The 17,826-nt window shown below is 42.3% G+C and overlaps 1 protein-coding gene across 2 annotated transcripts in view; it reads left to right on the top strand.

The window, feature by feature from the left end:
• Alg14 (ALG14 UDP-N-acetylglucosaminyltransferase subunit) overlaps positions 1-17,254 on the top strand; it is a 137,460-nt gene extending 120,206 nt beyond the window's left edge. For both annotated transcript variants that reach the window (XM_008833674.3, XM_029563826.1), the window contains exon 4: positions 16,944-17,254. In XM_008833674.3, coding sequence (XP_008831896.1) covers positions 16,944-17,174 — 231 coding nt within the window. In that variant the 3' untranslated portion in view covers positions 17,175-17,254. The remainder of the gene's footprint in view (positions 1-16,943) is intronic.
• Positions 17,255-17,826: the final 572 nt, after the last annotated feature.

Here is a 17,826-nt window from a genome sequence, read left to right as displayed (position 1 = left end):
TAATCATTTTTTAAATTTTTAATAACTACATGATTAGAAGAAGCATTTCACTACAGCTTTAACATATTCAGTAACACACTCCAGAGCAAAAGTAAAGACTCTCAGGATTGTCAGGATTGGAGCATAGGATATTTAGCTAATGGCATGCTATAAAAGCATCTGTGTACATCAGTAGGCATACTCTACAAAGCCAGTGCTTTTGCTAAGATGTTGCAATGTTAGACCAGCCAGCACCTCCAGACCTCTAACAGTGAATAAAAGTTTGATACACTTGTTTTCTGCAAAGCCTGTGCAAGGAACTAAGTGCATTCTGAATTTCTATGAATTCCCCAAAGGCTTATTCATTTTCCCAGGCCCAAGTGTCAAGAAAACGTTGAGATACCCACATTAATACCAGACACATTTTAACTCATTGAATCCTTATGACAACTCTCTGGGTTGGTTATCTGACATTCTTATCCCCATTTTGTAAATAAGAAAAATGGGGCATAAGAAAGAAATTTGACTTAGCCCGATTTGATGGCTAGGTGGCAGAACAAGATCCAAACTCAGACTGCCCAGGGCAGCAGCATCCATACCTGATCCTTCAGCTGTGCTGCCTTCTACCAGTAGGTTTTTTTAATAAAGACATAGAGGTGAGATAACTCAAGTGGTTGACTGGCGGTTGTTGTTAGAACTACAACGTGGATTTTTAACACCTTGGTTTATAACAACTTTAGGGTTAAAGTTAATGTGTGTTGTACATGTGAGTGCCTTGCTTCTGCTCCCTCTCACACCTTCATTGCCAATTCCTCTAACCAAAGGGAGCCTGGTTTTGCTTTCAGACCCAGCTCTGAGTTTCAAAGCCTCACACTATGGTGGGCTGGCAGGGAAGGCTGAATGGGGTTAGACAGTAGTGGAGGTAGGGGTCATGAACAACAACAGACAAGTGGCATTGAAGGCTGCATGGCACTTACTCTCCCTGGAAACACTGTCGGATGCAGGAAGTGTGATTTAATCCTAGTTAGGATAATTCCGTTTTATACCCTGAAATGGACTGTCTAAATCTCATGGTGGAATTTTATTTTTAAGCTTACCCTGAGAAAGTTTGCCAGTAAATAACATGGCCTTCATTATTGGCCCTCTTAGCTGAATCATAAAATAATAGGGAGTTTTTTTTTTTATTATTTCCACCTCTCTTTTTACTTAAAAGCCTCTTAAAGAGAACCTGAGAACCCACTGCCCTTGTGGAAGGTGCCTGGACGGTGGCCCAGCAGTGCCCATGGCAGGCCCGGAGGGAGGAGAGAAGGCTAATTCAATCAAAAGAGGCGTTGTGGAAGAACATCGACTGTGCTCATGCCACCACCGTTCTCTTCCCCTTCAGCCTCAGACCCGTCTCTGGTAGTTGTGAGGGAGCTGTGCACAGAGATGCTAAGAAGAGCAGCAGTGCACTGGCTACGGCCTAAGTGGGCCTTGGCTTTCCCTCAGTTCCCCGTGACCCAGTGGTCACTACTGCAGCCTTCATTTACACATGAGAAAACAGTCTTGGAAAGGTGAAATAACTAAGCCCAGGTCACACAGGTGGGAGGTAACCAAGCCACGAATCAATCCTTGGTGGTGTGGCTCTAAAGTCTGTTCTCATCCCTCTCTTCCCTAGAATCTCAACACCTCAAATACTCACTGGGCAGAAACTATTGTTTCAAGAAACAGGGAGCTCTGTATTTGAATTAGAAGCCTAGAGGTATAGTATTCTCACAGTGACCAAGAATCTCTTTAAGAAAATTTGGTTTTTGGTCAAGCAAGCTGTTTCCCAGGTTACTGGCTATATTAAATTAAATCTGCTGTCTTGTCCATAAAAGTCTGCTCTGACAGGGGCTTGGCTGTGTGCTACAGATAGACTAAGCCCCATCAGGTGGGGCCTGCCTACCTAGCCATTCCCTCCCCAAAGTCCCAGGTTGTGCTGCTAAGCATGGACAGCAAACCATCCCCTTAGTGCTCTTAGCAGGGATGGCTTGGGACACCTTAGAGACTAAGGTGAACTTTTAGTGGAAGGGGATATGGTACCTTGTTTCCTGCCACGTCACTATTAATGCCTTCTTTATCCCCTGTCCACATCCCCTGAATGCCATTAACTCCTCCTTTTAAAGCATTAGCAGATAATTACAGAGAATACTTTTAGTCCTTAGGGTAATTATTTCCTCTAGGGATACTTGTTTTATAAGAGATGACCAAGTGTAATGAGCTGAGGGAAGAGTTTCTGGCTGAGCTGTCTCTGTTGTTGGGAACCTCCACTGTTGTCCAGCCAGACTGTTTGGTCTCATGGAGGAGACAGAAGAGCCTTTGGTGGCTCTCCAGCATCTACCCTTCCTTCCCTTGCCACTTTCCCCTTGACACACACAGGCCCTCTTGCAGGAATAAATGTAGACAGGAGTGCCGTGCCTGAAGGCTGCTGCCTGTAGTCTCTGTTCTAGTAGAAGAGTTTCCAAGTGCTCGTGTGCACCAGATCACCGGAGAGTTAACTGAAACTGCATAGTCCTGGGCCCTAAACCCAGGGATTCCAATTTAGAAAGACTCCCCATTTTAATAGGAACCCCTAGATGAATGTGGTATGGAGACCTGGGAAACCCTAGTGCAGGGTTGCTTCTCTACTTGGCACTTTCAGTCGACTCCTCTCTGAGCAGAGCCAAGATCAACTCATTGCATCCCTCAGATGAGTGCTCTTGTCTTCAAGTCTGCAGCAGGACAAGGCCATCAGTGCAGCCAAGCAAACAGTGTAAGTCAAGTAATCTTGAACAGCGACCTCAGAGACACTGCTAAGTTACTCACAGTGTCACTGCATCATTGCTGGGATACTGGAAAACACACTGTCAGCTATGAAAAGAAGACAACTTTTGAGAACCTCAACGCCAAGTGAGTAGAGCACAGGTTCTTCAGAGGATCGTAGCAGTTCATTCAGGCTGTAAAATCTAAACTTTGCCCCAAAGTATCATTCTCTTTACACCAAGAGTACAGCTTGGCAACTAACAACCATCCCTAACTCCAGTTCCGTGGGATCCTTCGGACCTCCACAAGTACTGTGCACCACTGTGAACTTAAATACACGGAGGCAAAACACTCATACACATAAAAAATAAAATTAAGGGGCTGGAGAGATGGGTCACCAGTTAAGAGCACTGGCTGCTCTTACAGACGACCCAGGTTTGAATCCTAGCACCCACATAGTGGCTAACGACTGTCCGTAACTTCAGTTCCAGGATATCTGATGCCTTCTTCTGACCTCCTCGGGCAGTGTATGACATGGGTGCACTTACATACATGTAGGCAATACACTCATACACATAAAATAAAAATAGTATAGCCCCAGCTGGCCTGGAACTTACTATGTAGACCAGCCTGGCCTCGAACTCACAGAGATCCTGTCTCTGCCTCCCAAGTGCTGGAATTAAAGCACACGCCCAGCCAAATAAAATATTTTAATAAAATAAATAACTAAAAAATTACAGCAACTTAATGCATCTCAGTTTGCCAAATTCCATCTTTTGTCTCTATTTCACTGTCTTAAACTCTCTTTCATCCTCTCTCTCTCTCTCTCACACACACACACACACACACACATACACACACAGAAGCTCATAAACAAGTGTTCTTATGTATCCTTTTGACTTAAAATTGAGGAATCAGATAATCTTGTTTTTTATACTACAGAAATAATTTGCAGATAAAATATTTAAGGAAAACCGTAGACTAGTTTTCAGTTCAGCAAGACAGACATTTGATACATGGAAATATGTATAGAAACTGAGGAAGTGTCATGGGCAAGACATCACTTACCCATTTAAGAGAGTCCTCAACACAAGAAAGGAATTAATAAACTTACTTTGAAGTCAAGATTTCTTCTGTTTAGAAAGGATACTGCCTTTAAAAAATGTTATCCATTTCACCATTTTCTCTACAGAAAGGCTTTCCTAATTGTTACAGTTGCTCTCAGTTGTCAGCCTGATTGGTTTAGGAAACACCTGAAGAAGGTTGAGACCGCATACCTCTGGATTTGTCTGTGAGGTGGTTTCCAGGACAGTAAGTCTCAAGGTTCTGATCTAATGACTGGATTAATCCCTATGGATGCATAATATAGTGGCTTTATTATGAACTGATGGAAAGCAGAGGGAGGGCCTTTGTTAAAAGAAGTCGCTGAGGTAATCTAACTACCCTGCTCTGGCATACCTTCCCCTTCCTGATGGATTGACCCCTCTGGAACCTTGAGCAAAATAAAGCTTTCCTCTCTTGTTTCTGCTAGGTACTTTGTCACAAACATGTAAAAGTAATTAATTCACCAGTTCATCTTAGTCCAGTAGCATGCTGCAACCTCTTCCCTGGCACCCCTTACCTTAAGCCCACTTCTGGCTGGCATGAGATTTAGTTGGCAGGCCTGGCATGTGCCAGTGTGGTGGAGAGAACCCTGGGATAGTCTTCAGAAAGCTTTGTTGTGAGTTTCAGCCAGCTCAGTACCTAGCTGTGTGACTGCATATGTCAGTTTCTCTGTGCTTTAGCTCCTTTGACTAAAACATGAAAATAGCCTCACAGGGCATTATAAACTTTGAATGAGGTCCAACAGCAGACCCTTCTCTCCTCCCAAGGTTTACTTTTGCCATTTCTTATGGTAAGCTGCTGTCTGAAAATAGTGAGTGGAAAATTCTATAATCTGTGAGGTTTAAAATGCTTGCTGTTTTGAGTAGCAATTACCCCTTCTGCCCTGCCCAGGACATGAGCCTCCCCCTTGTGCAGCATGTCCGTGCTGTGTACGCTCTTCATCCATTAGCACTTAGTAGTCTTCTCTGTTGTCAGATAACAGTCATGGTATCACTGTGCTTGTGTTTAAGTACTACTTATTTTACTCAATAATAAAGTAATGTTAGAAATTTGAATATGCCAAAGAAAAGCCATAAAGTCCTTCCTTTAAGTGAAATGGTAAAAATTAGGGATATATATATATATATGTCATTATCTATATTATTATTAATTATTGGTAATTTCATACCATGTCTTGTTTATAGATTCAACTTTGTCTTAGGTATGTGTGCTGGATAGCGTTGGTGTCAACTTGACACACCTGGGTTAAGGGAGCCTCAATTGGGAAATTACCTTCATTGGGCTGGCCTGTGGCCATATCCATGGGGCACCTTCCTGATTGTTGAGTGATGTGGAAGGGCCCAGCCCACTGTGGGTGGTGCCACCCCTGGCCAGGTGGGCCTATGTTATATAAAAAAGCAGACTGAGTAGGGGCCCGGGGAGCAAGCCAGTAAGCAGCATTCCTCCATGGCCTGTGCTCTAGCTCCTGCCTCCAGGTTCCTGCCCTGAGTTCCTACCTTGGGCTCCCAGATGAGCTGTGACCTGGGATATGTAAGCTAAATAAACCCTTTCCTCCCCAAGTTGGTATTGGTCAGAGTGTTTTGTCACAGCAATGGAGAAACAGACTAAGACAGTATGTGTGTATAGAAAACATAGTCTATCTAGGGTTTGGTATGTCCATGGCATTAAGCATCCACTGAAGGTCTTGGCTTGTAACAAAGCCCCATGGATAAAGAACTACTACTATAATTCTGCAAAATGCTAGACTTTAGGCTCTGTACCTAGCAAATAGTGAGTACTCAGTAGTGGCCCCTTCTGGCTATGGCTGTATTAGTTCCACCTAATATAGGGTGTGAGGAAAATAAAGGGAAAAAACACTGAGTTCATAAGGGTCAACAAACTTGTTGAAAATATTTCACTGGGTTGAAAATAAAGTCAAATCAAAAAAACCAAGAAGGCAGGAAGTTGACACTTCGGCCATTTGTGCAGAGAACAGGAAGACGAAAAGATTGAGTTTCCTCAATTGAAACAGAAGTGGGAAGACTCAGGAAGCAGTGCTCAGTTGGCCTGGTCTTCAGGGATGATCCCAAAGAGTAGATTCATTTATTTGTTTGTTTTAAGGTTTTTTTTGTTTTTTTTTTATTCATGTGTTTGATTTGTGATTATGGGGAAATGAAGCATTAATTGAGTGTGAGCACCAGGAGCCTCTGAGCTCTCTTGGCTGCTTTGCACTTAGAGATGGAAGAACAGCCATCAAGAAGTCTAAGATGTTCATACAGTAGATAGTCTTAGATTTGATGGATATTACTAGCATGCGGTTGTGGAAGTGAAGCCATGCCTGGAGGTGCATTCCTGGGAGGCTGAGGCAGGTGGATCATGAATTCAAGAGTAGCCTGGCTATGAAGGAGACCTTGTTTCCTTTTCCCATCACTCCCTGTCCTTCCTCTCTCCTCCTCCTCCACTGAGCAGACCCTGTCTTCCTGTTTTATTTGCTTCTGATTAGATTGCCATTCATTATCCTTACCATTCTTAGAAAATAATTTATTCTAACTACCCATTGCCCCCTAAAAACCAATAGGGCCAATCTGTCCTGCCCCATATCTTTGTTTACATTATTCACTACAAGAAGCTCAAACCCTGAGAGCCTTACTATAACCATCTCAAGTTCCCCCTTCTACCCAGTCCCAACTAAGCCTTTTATTGGTCCTCGTGGGTTAGGAAATGGTTGCTCTTTTCTCTGCTTTTTTGAAACTTATAATTGCTATAGCCTGTGGTTATCCTTTTGTGCTATATAACATTAGAACTGCTTCCCCTCAAAGAAAGCTGTGTTCTGCCACACATTACCCACTCTGTCACTGCCCCTCGTTAGTCTCGAATGATCTCTATTCTACTCTCTACTTTTATGTAATCAACTCTTTTGGCTTCCACATGTGAGAACATGTGGTATTTGTCTTTTTGTGCCTGGTTTATTTCATTTAACATAACATCCTCCAGTTCCATCCATGTTACCACCAATTAGAGAATTTCATCTTTTTCATGACTTTTTTTTTCTGGTCTTTTTCTTTTTGAGACAGGGTCTCCCTGTTGCCCCAGCTGGGCTGGTGTTCACTATGTAGACCAGGCTGGCCTTGAACTCACAGAGATCCTCCTGCCTCTGCCTTGCAAGTGCTGGGATTAAAGGCATGTGCTACCATGCCTGGCTTCTTTCATGACTTTCATTTAGCCTTTAGATGGGCTGTGTGGAAACACAGGAGTAGGGATGTTATATCTGAGCAAGAGTGATCAGTGATGGGGTAGCAGTCTAATAAACTTATCAATTGGGCAAGATCTTACAACTTCAAAGTTTGCTACTCTTTCCAGTTACTTGATAAAATTGTAAATAAACAGTGTTTTTGAATTGCCACCCAGAACAGTGCAAGTAACTATTTAAGGCACCAGAATCCTTAAAACATTATGCATTAACATAGATAAAATGTAACTTATTCTTTGATATGGTTTAGAAGAAGATGAAAGTTATGTCTGGGTGTTAAGAAAGATAGAAAAGCAACTAAGGGCGATATGCTTTGATCATTAATTTTAACTTAAAATCATTGGTTTTCTTTTCTTGCCGTCTATTTCATAACATTTTTCAAGTCCATATGGTAGAAATCAGAAAATGTAAATTCCAAAACAAAACTGGCTAGGTGGGCTGCCACGTGTTCATGCAATGTAGCAGCAACTGTGTATGTAGAAGTGTGCGATGCAAATAATTATGCAGGTAGAAGAGTAAAGTACAAAATGCTGTGCACACAATGACGGCAGTTCCAGATTGTTAGGGACAGAACTGGACGAGACCCTGAGGCTTATAAACACTGATTCAAGTGTTTAGAGTTTATTTGGTTATTTCGTGTTGGTCTTGATATTTAGATGTTTCTGTCTATTATTACTCAGATGACTAGATATAAAAAAGTAGAAATGCAGTGTACTGTACTGAGAGCCAAGTGCATCTGTCACCCCCATCTGCCTCACATCCCTTTCCTGCCTCTGTCCACTTCCATCGAGCGTGGACACTCAGCACTTCCTTTCCTCAGGCTTCACCTCAGCCTCTGGACTGCTCTGTGGTAGGGACCACCCACTCCACAGCTGCATCTTCTTTCCTCCCTCCACTAATTCAGATGCTGCTAGCTCCAGTTTTCTGACATGTTTGTGTTAGTGCTCTTCCCTTCTTCCCCTCTTCTAAGGCCTTTTGTTTATTTGTTCTGCATGTTCGGTGTCTTTTTGCTTTGAAGTCCTCGTTCCTGCTTCTCCCTTCTTCCTGTGCTCACTGGCCAGTGCTTTCCACCCTGCCTGAGGAAATCCTAACTGTGATGTGATCTATTGGTTCCCTGACTGTGTTTGCTGTTCTCATAGCTCTTTTATACTAGTTAGGATTCTTCTGTTGTTGTTTCAAACATTAACTCATTTATTGTGGGTTGGGGGTGTCTCAGATAGTAGTGCCCCGGCTGTCTTTAAGTGTCTTCAGTCTTCCAGTGGCAGCCCTAACTGGCAGTGGAGGTGGTGCTACAATCTGGGCCCCACCAGGAACCATAGTGCCAGATGCCAACCCATCCGACTCTTCATCTTAGTCTTGCCACTGAAGAAGCCAGCACACTTGACCTGCTGGCTGGTTTCAATTTCTGTCATGATTTTCCAGAGGGAGGCACCATAGTGGGACCCATATTTACCCACAGTCCTGATCTTCTTGATGCCTTTAGCCATGTTGTCGCAACCTAGGCCCAAGTCCAGAGAGAGTAATTGGCATTATTGGTAACAAATATCATCCATTCTGGCTAATAGAAATAAAAAGAATTTAGAGAAGGACTTCTGAGGACTCTAACATGACCAGGAGTGCTAATGAAATAGCAGTAGAAAGCACAGGGTGAAGTGGGATCTGAGCGGGAAGAACGTTGCCCCAGTCCGTGGCCGTGGAGCTGCTGGCAGAAGACACTTACTGCTGCTGGTCAGTGGACGCTGCAGTTGGCACCACCAGTACTGGGTGCTGGACCCTGCCTTTGCCTCTAGAACAGATTCTCCCCCAGCCCTGCTCCTCTCTACCATTGGCTCCTGGGCAGATGGAGGCAGACATCTGGCCAAGGAACTGACCCATTTATGAACTGCAGAAGGGGCCTGGCAAGGAGTATCGCACATATGCTACAAGAAATGGAGTCCACCTGCTACCAGCATCGCTCAGAATCTAGGCAGGAACAAGATAAAACTTTAAAAAGACCATATGGCCCATCTGTGGTCCATGGCAGTTATTTCATTAAACTTTCTGCATCTTCTTTAAATTCCTTGACACTATTTGTGCTAACCTCTTATTCAGCAAGAACTCCAAAGCATACTTCAGTACAAAAGTAAAACTTTCGAGGTCACAAATTTATACATACCGATCTTCATGACAACAGAGTTTAGGAAAAGGAGTCAGCCTAAATCTTCAACAACAGTTGCTTCCATCATCAGAAAAGTGATTAAGTAAATCATGACATACCTGTAGACCTAGGTACATGTATCCATTAAAAATCAAGGATTGTTTAAGACATTCTGAAAATAAAAACATAACTAAAAAGAACTTTATGTATTATGTATGCTCTCATAAGTATGCATGTATGAATATATATTTTTTAATATTTTATTTATTATTTTTGTTGTATGTGTATGAGTGTATTGCCTGCATGTATGTGAGTGCACCCATATCGTGCAATGCTGCAGAGGTCAGAAGAGGGCTTCGGATTCCCCTGGAACTGGAGTTAAGGACGGTTTGCAGCTGCCATGTGGGTGCTGGGAATCAAACCCGGATCCTCTGCAAGAGCAGTCAGTGCTCTTAACCACTGAGCCATGTCTCCAGCCCCTGAATATAGTTTATGAAGAATATGAATATATATAAAATATAAATTCAAAAGGAATATGCCAAATGTTAACATTGGTTATATTGAAAAGATACTTTATTTTTGCTTTTTGTTTTCTATAATAGGCTCAAAATTATTCATACTTAATAGAAAATTCATTGATGGAAAACTTACTGTTCACCGTTGCTCTCCCTTATCACATTATAGGAAAGTACAGTTTTTCCAAATCAGCCTCATACCAAGTACTCTGGGTTCTTACTCTTCTAGTGTTTAAAGAATTCACCCTTTTCCATATATTCAGTCATTGCTTCCCACTCTGTCTGTTTCGACTCTTCTTCATGTTCATAATTTTATTTTGATTTATTTGGTTTTATTTTATGTATGAGTGTATTGCCTGCATGTATCTAAGTGTACCTGTGTCATGCATTCCCTGCAGAGGCTAGAAGAGGGCATTGGATCCCCTGGAACTAGAGCCATGGACAGGTGTTAGCGACCATGTGGGTGCTGACAATAGAACCCGGGTCCTCTGCAAGAGCAGCCAGTGCTCTTAACTGCTGAGCCATCTCTCCAGCCCCTATGTTCACATACTGATTTTTATTCCATTCTGTAAACCCTTTGCCACCTGTGCTTCCTTCTGTCCTCTGTCCCTTTTCTCCCTGGTGATCACTAAACAGCCATAGCTGACACTTCTTTCTCTTTTCTTCCCTTGACTAAATTTGAAGACCTCTTTGTCTCTACCTTAGCTTTTCCTGATGCAAGAAACATCATTAATCATTTTACGATTTATTCGTACAAGCTTTGGAGAATAAGCGGACTTTGTGCTTTTCCTCTTATTTCTCTAACTATTCTTAATGTACATTAGCCAACTTTGCTTCTTATTAGGCTTCATAGCTGAGATGCTTTTCTTCCTGTATCGCCTACCTTCAGAATCTGCCTGTGGGTGTTGACTCCCTTCACTACCTCCTTGTTTACCTTCGTGTTTAGTGGAACCATGATGCTATAAATAGAAGGGTGGAATGTTGGCAGACCCTGCCTACCTGAGACAGCTCAGTTTTGACAGAGGGCTCTAACTGTCTGGCTTTATCTTGCCTCTGGTTTTATCCTTGCCTCTAGGAGCTCAACAAAACCTTCCCTAAAGCTCTGTTCCCGCAGCTCCAGACCTCTCTAACCTCCACAGCCATCAGCAAGACTGTCAGAAAGTGCCTTTAAGGCCATCAGCACAGAGTTGGACTCTACTTCTTTGTGCAGTCTTTTTGTTGTTGTTTTTGAGACAGGGTCTCCTTATAGCCGCAGTTGGCCTGGAACTCTCTATGTAGACCAGGCTGGCCTTAAACTCACAGAGATCCACCTGCCTCTGCTAGGATTAAAGGCATGTGCCACCATGCCCAGCTTTTTCTAGTCTTTTTTTATTTTTTGTTTTGTTTTGTTTTGTTGTTGAGACAGGTCTCCCTGTAGCCCTAGCTGGCCTGGAACTTGCTAGGTAGACCAGGCTGGCCTCTAACTCACAGAAATCCATCTGCCTCTGCTAGAATTTAAGGCGTGTGCCACCACACCTGACTCTGTCGTCTAGTCTCTTTAAGACTGAGGCCTTTGCATGACTTTCTGTCTTACCTTCACATGCTCCCTCTGTCGTATCAGCCTGAACTACATGATCCCTGACCTGTAACTGACACAACACCTCTAAAGTCTCAGTCCCAGATTCAGGGTTGAGAGGGGTTCCTGCTGGGCTGGGAGTTAAATTCAGGCTGCTGAGGTTAAATGTGTCTTTTCATGCATGCAGGTGTTATGTTTCAGCCAGCGGGACTTGGCCTGTGGTGATCCAAATGCACAGAATAACGAACCTGTTAAAACTATTCTTCATCTTGGCCTTGCTCATCTGTCTTCATGACTCCATATTTATAGTACCCTGGCCTCTTTCATTTTCTTGGCCTATAATTTAACGTTATCCTTAGTACATCTCTTGAACATCCTGCTTTCAGAAGTTTATATTCATTCAGTAATTCATCCAACAGATTCATATTGAACACCTACTAGTTGGTACTGCCAGTAGTCAGATGCAAGTCAGAGAGTTAGACAAAATAAAGCATTTTGTCAATTAGTATGCTTTTATTGCCAGTGACAGAAATCTTAATTGAAACTGGCTTAAACAAAACTGGAATGTATTCCCTCACATACCTGGTATGTCCAGGGAGAGATCTGGTTTCCTTCAGGCCCAGCTGGATTCATGGATCTTAAATGTTGCCTTCAGGGGGAACCTGGCCTGTCTTCATCTCTCTGCTCTGCTTGGCTTTACAGTGACTTCATTCTCAAGCTCCCCACAGGGTAGCAAGCTAGATGTCAGTAGTACTAAGTTCACTCCCACCAGGGTTCCAGACAATGGAAAAAGCACTGCTTCAGCGGGGCATGTTGGCACATGCCTGTAATTCCAGCACTTGGGAGGTGGACAGGAGGATCATTCAGGAGTTTGAAGCCAGCCTGGGCTACGTAGTAAGTTCTGGTCAGACTGGATTTAAAGTCACTCAAACATTCAAATTGAAATATACTTGGTCCCAGGGCTGGAGAGATGGCTCAGCGGTTAAGAGCACTGACTGCTCTTGCAGAGGACCCAGCTTCGATTCCCAGCACCAACATGGTGGCTAGGAACCGTCCTTAACTCCAGTTTCAGGGGAATCTGAATCTGACCTCCGTGGTATTGCAGAGGATATGACACGGGTGCACTCACATACATGTAGGCGTCCTTAACTCCAGTTTCAGGGGAATCTGAAGCCCTCTTCTGACCTCCGTGGTATTGCGGAGGATATGACACGGGTGCACTCACATACATGTAGGTAATACTAAATAAAATATTTTCTTTTTAAAAAAGAAATATACTTGGTCCCCTGAGAAAAAGGTAAACTAATGTTGACTGTTTGAAAAAATAACCTGGGTTACAGCTATTACATCAGCCAGCCATGTATGTGTTTATGATGGGAGTGTATAGTAAAGCTGCAAGTGGACATATCTGCCTACCGAAGGGGAACTTTGACCCCACATAGGACAGACAAAGAAGGGTTACTCTCCCTGCGCCCCCTGCTCCTGCCTTCTCTTTTCCTTGTAGCCAGCTTCGTTCTACTGCAGAGTAGAGATAGTCTTTGAAGTAAGCCTTGCTTCTAAGGGGCTTCTGGAGTGGCAGTGGTCTGCATCCATTGACAATTCCTGTTTCCGGCCATTACAGTAACACAGTTTTACTTAAGGCTTACTCAGTGAATTCTTTCTCAGTGCTTGGAGTGTCTCTTTGGTATACTTCTTTGAATAATGAAATCATAATCCACACTATTTATAAAAACTTTTCTAGAAGTCTGAAACTCAAATTTAAGTCCTGTGCCTAATTAAAAGTGGTTTTCCTTGAGATTAGTTTGTCTTTTTTTTTTCCTTCTAGTTCTCCCTTCTGACTCCCTTACCCTGGGTAGAGGTCAAAGACAGGGCCTTGCACATGCTGGTCAAGGTGTACCCTCTGACTTCTTCTTGGGTGATTTTGCAGTTTTTCTATACCTCGAACTTTTCTAGCAAGGTGCCTGAGAATATGGAGCTGTATAACAGAGAGAAACAAGCAAAATACCTTTGGTTTTCACCTTCCCAGTCTCCACTTCTCATTTATGGTGGGTCGTTCAGCATCTCCCATCAATACCCAGTCATTTTCATAATCTCAGTGTATACAGCACTTGTGTAGAGAGTATCAGTCAGGGGTTGAAGTGAACACTGGATATATACATTTTTAAGTAGCATAATAATTTTTTATATTTTTCAAGTTCCAGGAAGCTGTAATTTTTATTTTGTTCTATACTGTTGAAAAGAAGATTAAGAAAAGCAAAACAAATAATCCAAAGATTAGAACATATTTTAATACAGTGCTTGTCACCTGGAAATATTTGTCTGTGCTTGGTCCTTCTTGGCTATCTTGACTAGTGGAGTTTTAGGGACAAAAGCCAAGGATACTGCTAAACATCCTGTGTCACTCGTGGCAGGCATCCATACCTGGAAGGGGGGAAAAAAAAGCACTGTAAAGCCAGGAGAGGATTCAGAGCAAGTTTGTAAGCATAGGTCAACACTGGAGGCAAACTGGAGTCATGCAATCCTGGAGCTGACAGGGAATGCCATTTAGACCAGTTTCCCCATTTTTTAAGGTAGGTTAACTGAGTCACAGAAGAAAAACGTGGCCTGAAGCAATATAACTCCTTTACCTCCTAAACCTATGATCAAGCAAAGGGCTTAATATCTCTCTCTCTCTCAGTTTCCTGTTTTGCAAAAAATCAAGCAAGAGAAACAATAAGACTTCTCTCAAATAATTAAGCATTAATTAAACAATATGTGTAAAATGCTCAGTATAGTGCCTGGCCATAGTGAGTTGTTAATAAATAGTGGTGATGAGAGCTGAGGTAGTGGTAATCATTACTACTGCTATGCAGTCTCGGAGCTGGTCTGCTGCCTGTGGAACTCTTCTGCCCCTCCCCAGGCACATCTTATTTGTACTATACTGCTTTGAAGGTGTGTTAATTTAATGGAGATTAAAGACCAAACTGGACATCAGCCTAGTGACTGGTAATCCAAAGTGAAATTCTGAATGAGAAGTTCTCCATGAAAGACTGAAATTGTTTTAAGTTGTAAGAAGAGCACTTCAGAAAAACATTAAAAAATTGATCCTACCTGAAACAGGCAGCACTCTGTCTCCTCCCAAATCTCTGAGCCATTGTCTCGGAGGTCATACCCCCAGGAAGGACAGAGTCTGGACAAAATGACCCTTATCAAACGCTTACAACCCTAACTGTGTTCACACAGAGGCAGCATTTTCTGTCTGTCTGTCCTGAATGGCTGTAACAGTTTATTAGTGTATCTGGAGACCCTTCCCACTGTAAGATTCTCTGGCATCAGTAAGTTTTGTGGACTTGGTGTTGGAGGGATCACGTGACATTATAGATGATGCCTTATAGGCATGTGTTACTGTGTAGACAGCCATAGACCTGCTGTTTCATAGTTGTGGAGTAAAATGATTTATTAGTTTTGCTAATTCAGTCAATATGAGCATATGAGTAAGACATTGTATAAAATGTTTTCTTCTCAAATACTAATAAATTATCTTACTAATAATCTCATGAAATAAGATTCCTCTCATTTTTCAGTCCTATAAAAGGGGCTGGAGAGATGGCTCAGTTGTTAAGAACACTGTTCTTGCAGAAGACCAGGGTTTGAATTCCAGCACCCACATGGCAGCTAACAACTGTCTGTAACTCCAGCCCCAGGGGATCTGACAGCCTCTTCTGACCTCCACGGGCATTGCACAACACAGGTGCACGTACCTACATGCAGGCAATACACACATACACATAAAATAAAAATAATAAATAAATTTTTTAAATTAAAAAAACCTATAAAAATTGTTTGCAGTTGTTCTGTGATTGGACTTGTTACTTCTCATTAGGTTAGTCAACCAAATTATTTAAAATCAGTGGCTTTCTGTAAAAAATTAGCAGAATTCCAAGAGCACTAACTTCTGCATTATAAATACAAGTTAATCTCTCTTGAGGGAAAAATGTCCTTTGTGTAGTAGCCTTCTTTTCAATGTTCTGTTTATTGGATTGGAGCCCCCAAAATAATTTCATATTACACAAAAATATACTATGAGGGGCTGGAGAGATGGCCCAGAAGTTAAGAGCACTGGCTGCTCTTGCAGAAGATCCAGGTTCAGTTCCCAGCGCCCACATGGCTCTAACAAGCATCTTTAACTCCAGTTCCAGGATATTTGATGCCCTCTTCTGGTCTCCATGGGCACTGCACAACATGTTCACTTACATACATGCAGGCAAAACACTCATACACATAAAAACAAGTACAGTAAAAAAATAATATATATGTATATATATACATATATATTATGAGTCATTGAAAGCATTATTTCTACATTAAAAACATGTCCAGGGCCTAGAGAGATGGCTTAGTGGATAAGAGCACTGATTGCTATTGCAGAGGACCTGGATTCGATTCCCAGCACCCACATGGTGGCTAACAGCCATCTGTAACACCAGTTCCAGGGGAATCCAATGCCCTCTTCTGACCTCTGCGGGCACTGCACAACACAGGTGCACTTACACACATGCACTCATACACATAAAATAAAAATAATAAATATTTTTTAAAAATGTGCATAGAAGAAAGAAAACTGAATAGATCTTAGTTAATTTTATCTGTTTTCTCTATATCTGGGACGTTGAAGATTTCACAAGTAGTTGGAAAAGAATAACAACATAGTCTACCCACTGAGTACTGAATAATCACCAGGCACTGTGCTAAAAGTTAGAAGTTAAGTGATTTGTGGGGCTGGGGAGATGGTACAGTAGGTAAAGTACCTGCTACACAGCATGAGGACCCAAGTTTACATCCCTAGCACCTACATAAAATTCATGAGTGTCTGTAGCTCGAGAACTGGTGGATGGAGAAAGACAGATCCTGGGGCTCAAATAACAGTCAGCTACCTAGCCAAAATGGCGAGCTCTATGTTCAGTCAGAAAATTAAGTGTAAAGCAATTTTAAAAAAAAAGAGAGAGAGCCAGGCGTGGTGGTGCACACCTTTAATCCCAGCACTTGGGAGGCAGAGGCAGGCGGATCTCTGTGAGTTCAAGGCCAGCCTGGTCTACGTAGTGAGTTCCAGGACAGCTGGGGCTACAGGGAGACCCTGTCTCAAAAATACAAAAAAAAAAAAAAATACCCAGTGTCCGCCTCTGGCCTCTACTTGCAACATACGGGTGAACACACATGTATGTGCGCATACAAGTATATACACACCTATACCACACACACACACACACACACACACACACACACACACACGCACACAGACAAGAAAGTGATTTGCCCCAGTTCATAGCTGGTAAGCAGGAGAGCCAAGATATCACAGCCCTACATGCCTCCTGAGTGCATCATCTTAAGTACACTCTGTTTGCTACATCTGGTTCTTGACAAGGAAAGACTTAACTGAGTTAATAAATCTCCCTCTGGAGATACTATGATTAGTGGTTTTCCTAGGGTAGAGGTTACAGTTACACTCCGGAAGTGTCGACTCCTGCAGTTTGTGGTAGTGGGAGACCATGTTTGTTCTCTCCCCTTCAGAAAAATAAAACAAAAATAAATAAATTCCCTTCTAAGATCAAGACGATCTTAATGCAAAACGTCCAAATTAGGACAGTATTCTGTATTTTAATTTGACCTTCTGTGTTTTTTAAGGTGCTGTGTAATGGACCAGGAACATGTATTCCTATCTGTGTATCTGCCCTTCTCCTTGGGATACTCGGAATAAAGAAAGTGATCATTGTCTACGTTGAAAGCATCTGCCGAGTAGAAACTTTATCCTTGTCTGGGAAGATTCTGCTCCATCTGTCTGACTACTTCATTGTTCAGTGGCCTGCTCTTAAGGAGAAGTACCCCAAGTCTGTGTACCTTGGGCGAATTGTGTGACAGATGGTAACTGCTTTAGAATTTTGCACCTAACAATAATGTTTGCTGAAGCATCTTTATTAAAAAGTCTTTTGAAAGCCCAAAGAATTATTAATGATGGCGAATAAAGTATGTGCAGACCACTCCATGAAGAAACCGAGGCTTCTCTTAAAGACAAACATCAGCACAGTACCCATCACATGTTTATGTCTGTATATATCTTTTTCTAAGTGAAAGTATGTGTCCCGACTTGCACGTTTTCTTTCTGACTGTTGGAGTAGTAGTTTTTGTTTCTGTTTTTGTTTCTCCTCAACCTAAATATAGAGTTTGTATGTTTAGTAACAGTTCCTGTTTTACAACTTTAAATAAAACAACAACAGCACAACAGCATTCTACACTATGAAAAGAAAAGAGCAAGGGAAGCTGGGTGTGGTGCGGCTTGCATGAAATCTGATATTCAGGAGGTGGAGGGGGAGGACCTGGAGTTCAAGGCTATCCTTGGCTACATAGCAAATTTGGGACCTGGAGAGGCAGGCTAAACAAGGTATTTCTTTGGTTTTGTTCCAATACCTCAGGCTTTAATCCCCTGTGGAAGCAGTGATGTCCTGAGTCAGTCAGTTCAGCATAAAGGTATCATATTTTAAACTGGTTTCCTGAGAGTTTTCACTCTACA

The sequence above is a fragment of the Nannospalax galili genome, unplaced genomic scaffold, assembly GCF_000622305.1.
Source record: "Nannospalax galili isolate Female #2095 unplaced genomic scaffold, S.galili_v1.0 scaffold255, whole genome shotgun sequence".
Lineage (NCBI taxonomy): Eukaryota > Metazoa > Chordata > Mammalia > Rodentia > Spalacidae > Nannospalax > Nannospalax galili.
The sequence above is the reverse complement of the archived record's forward strand: the minus strand, read 5'-3'. Positions and strand labels throughout refer to the sequence as shown.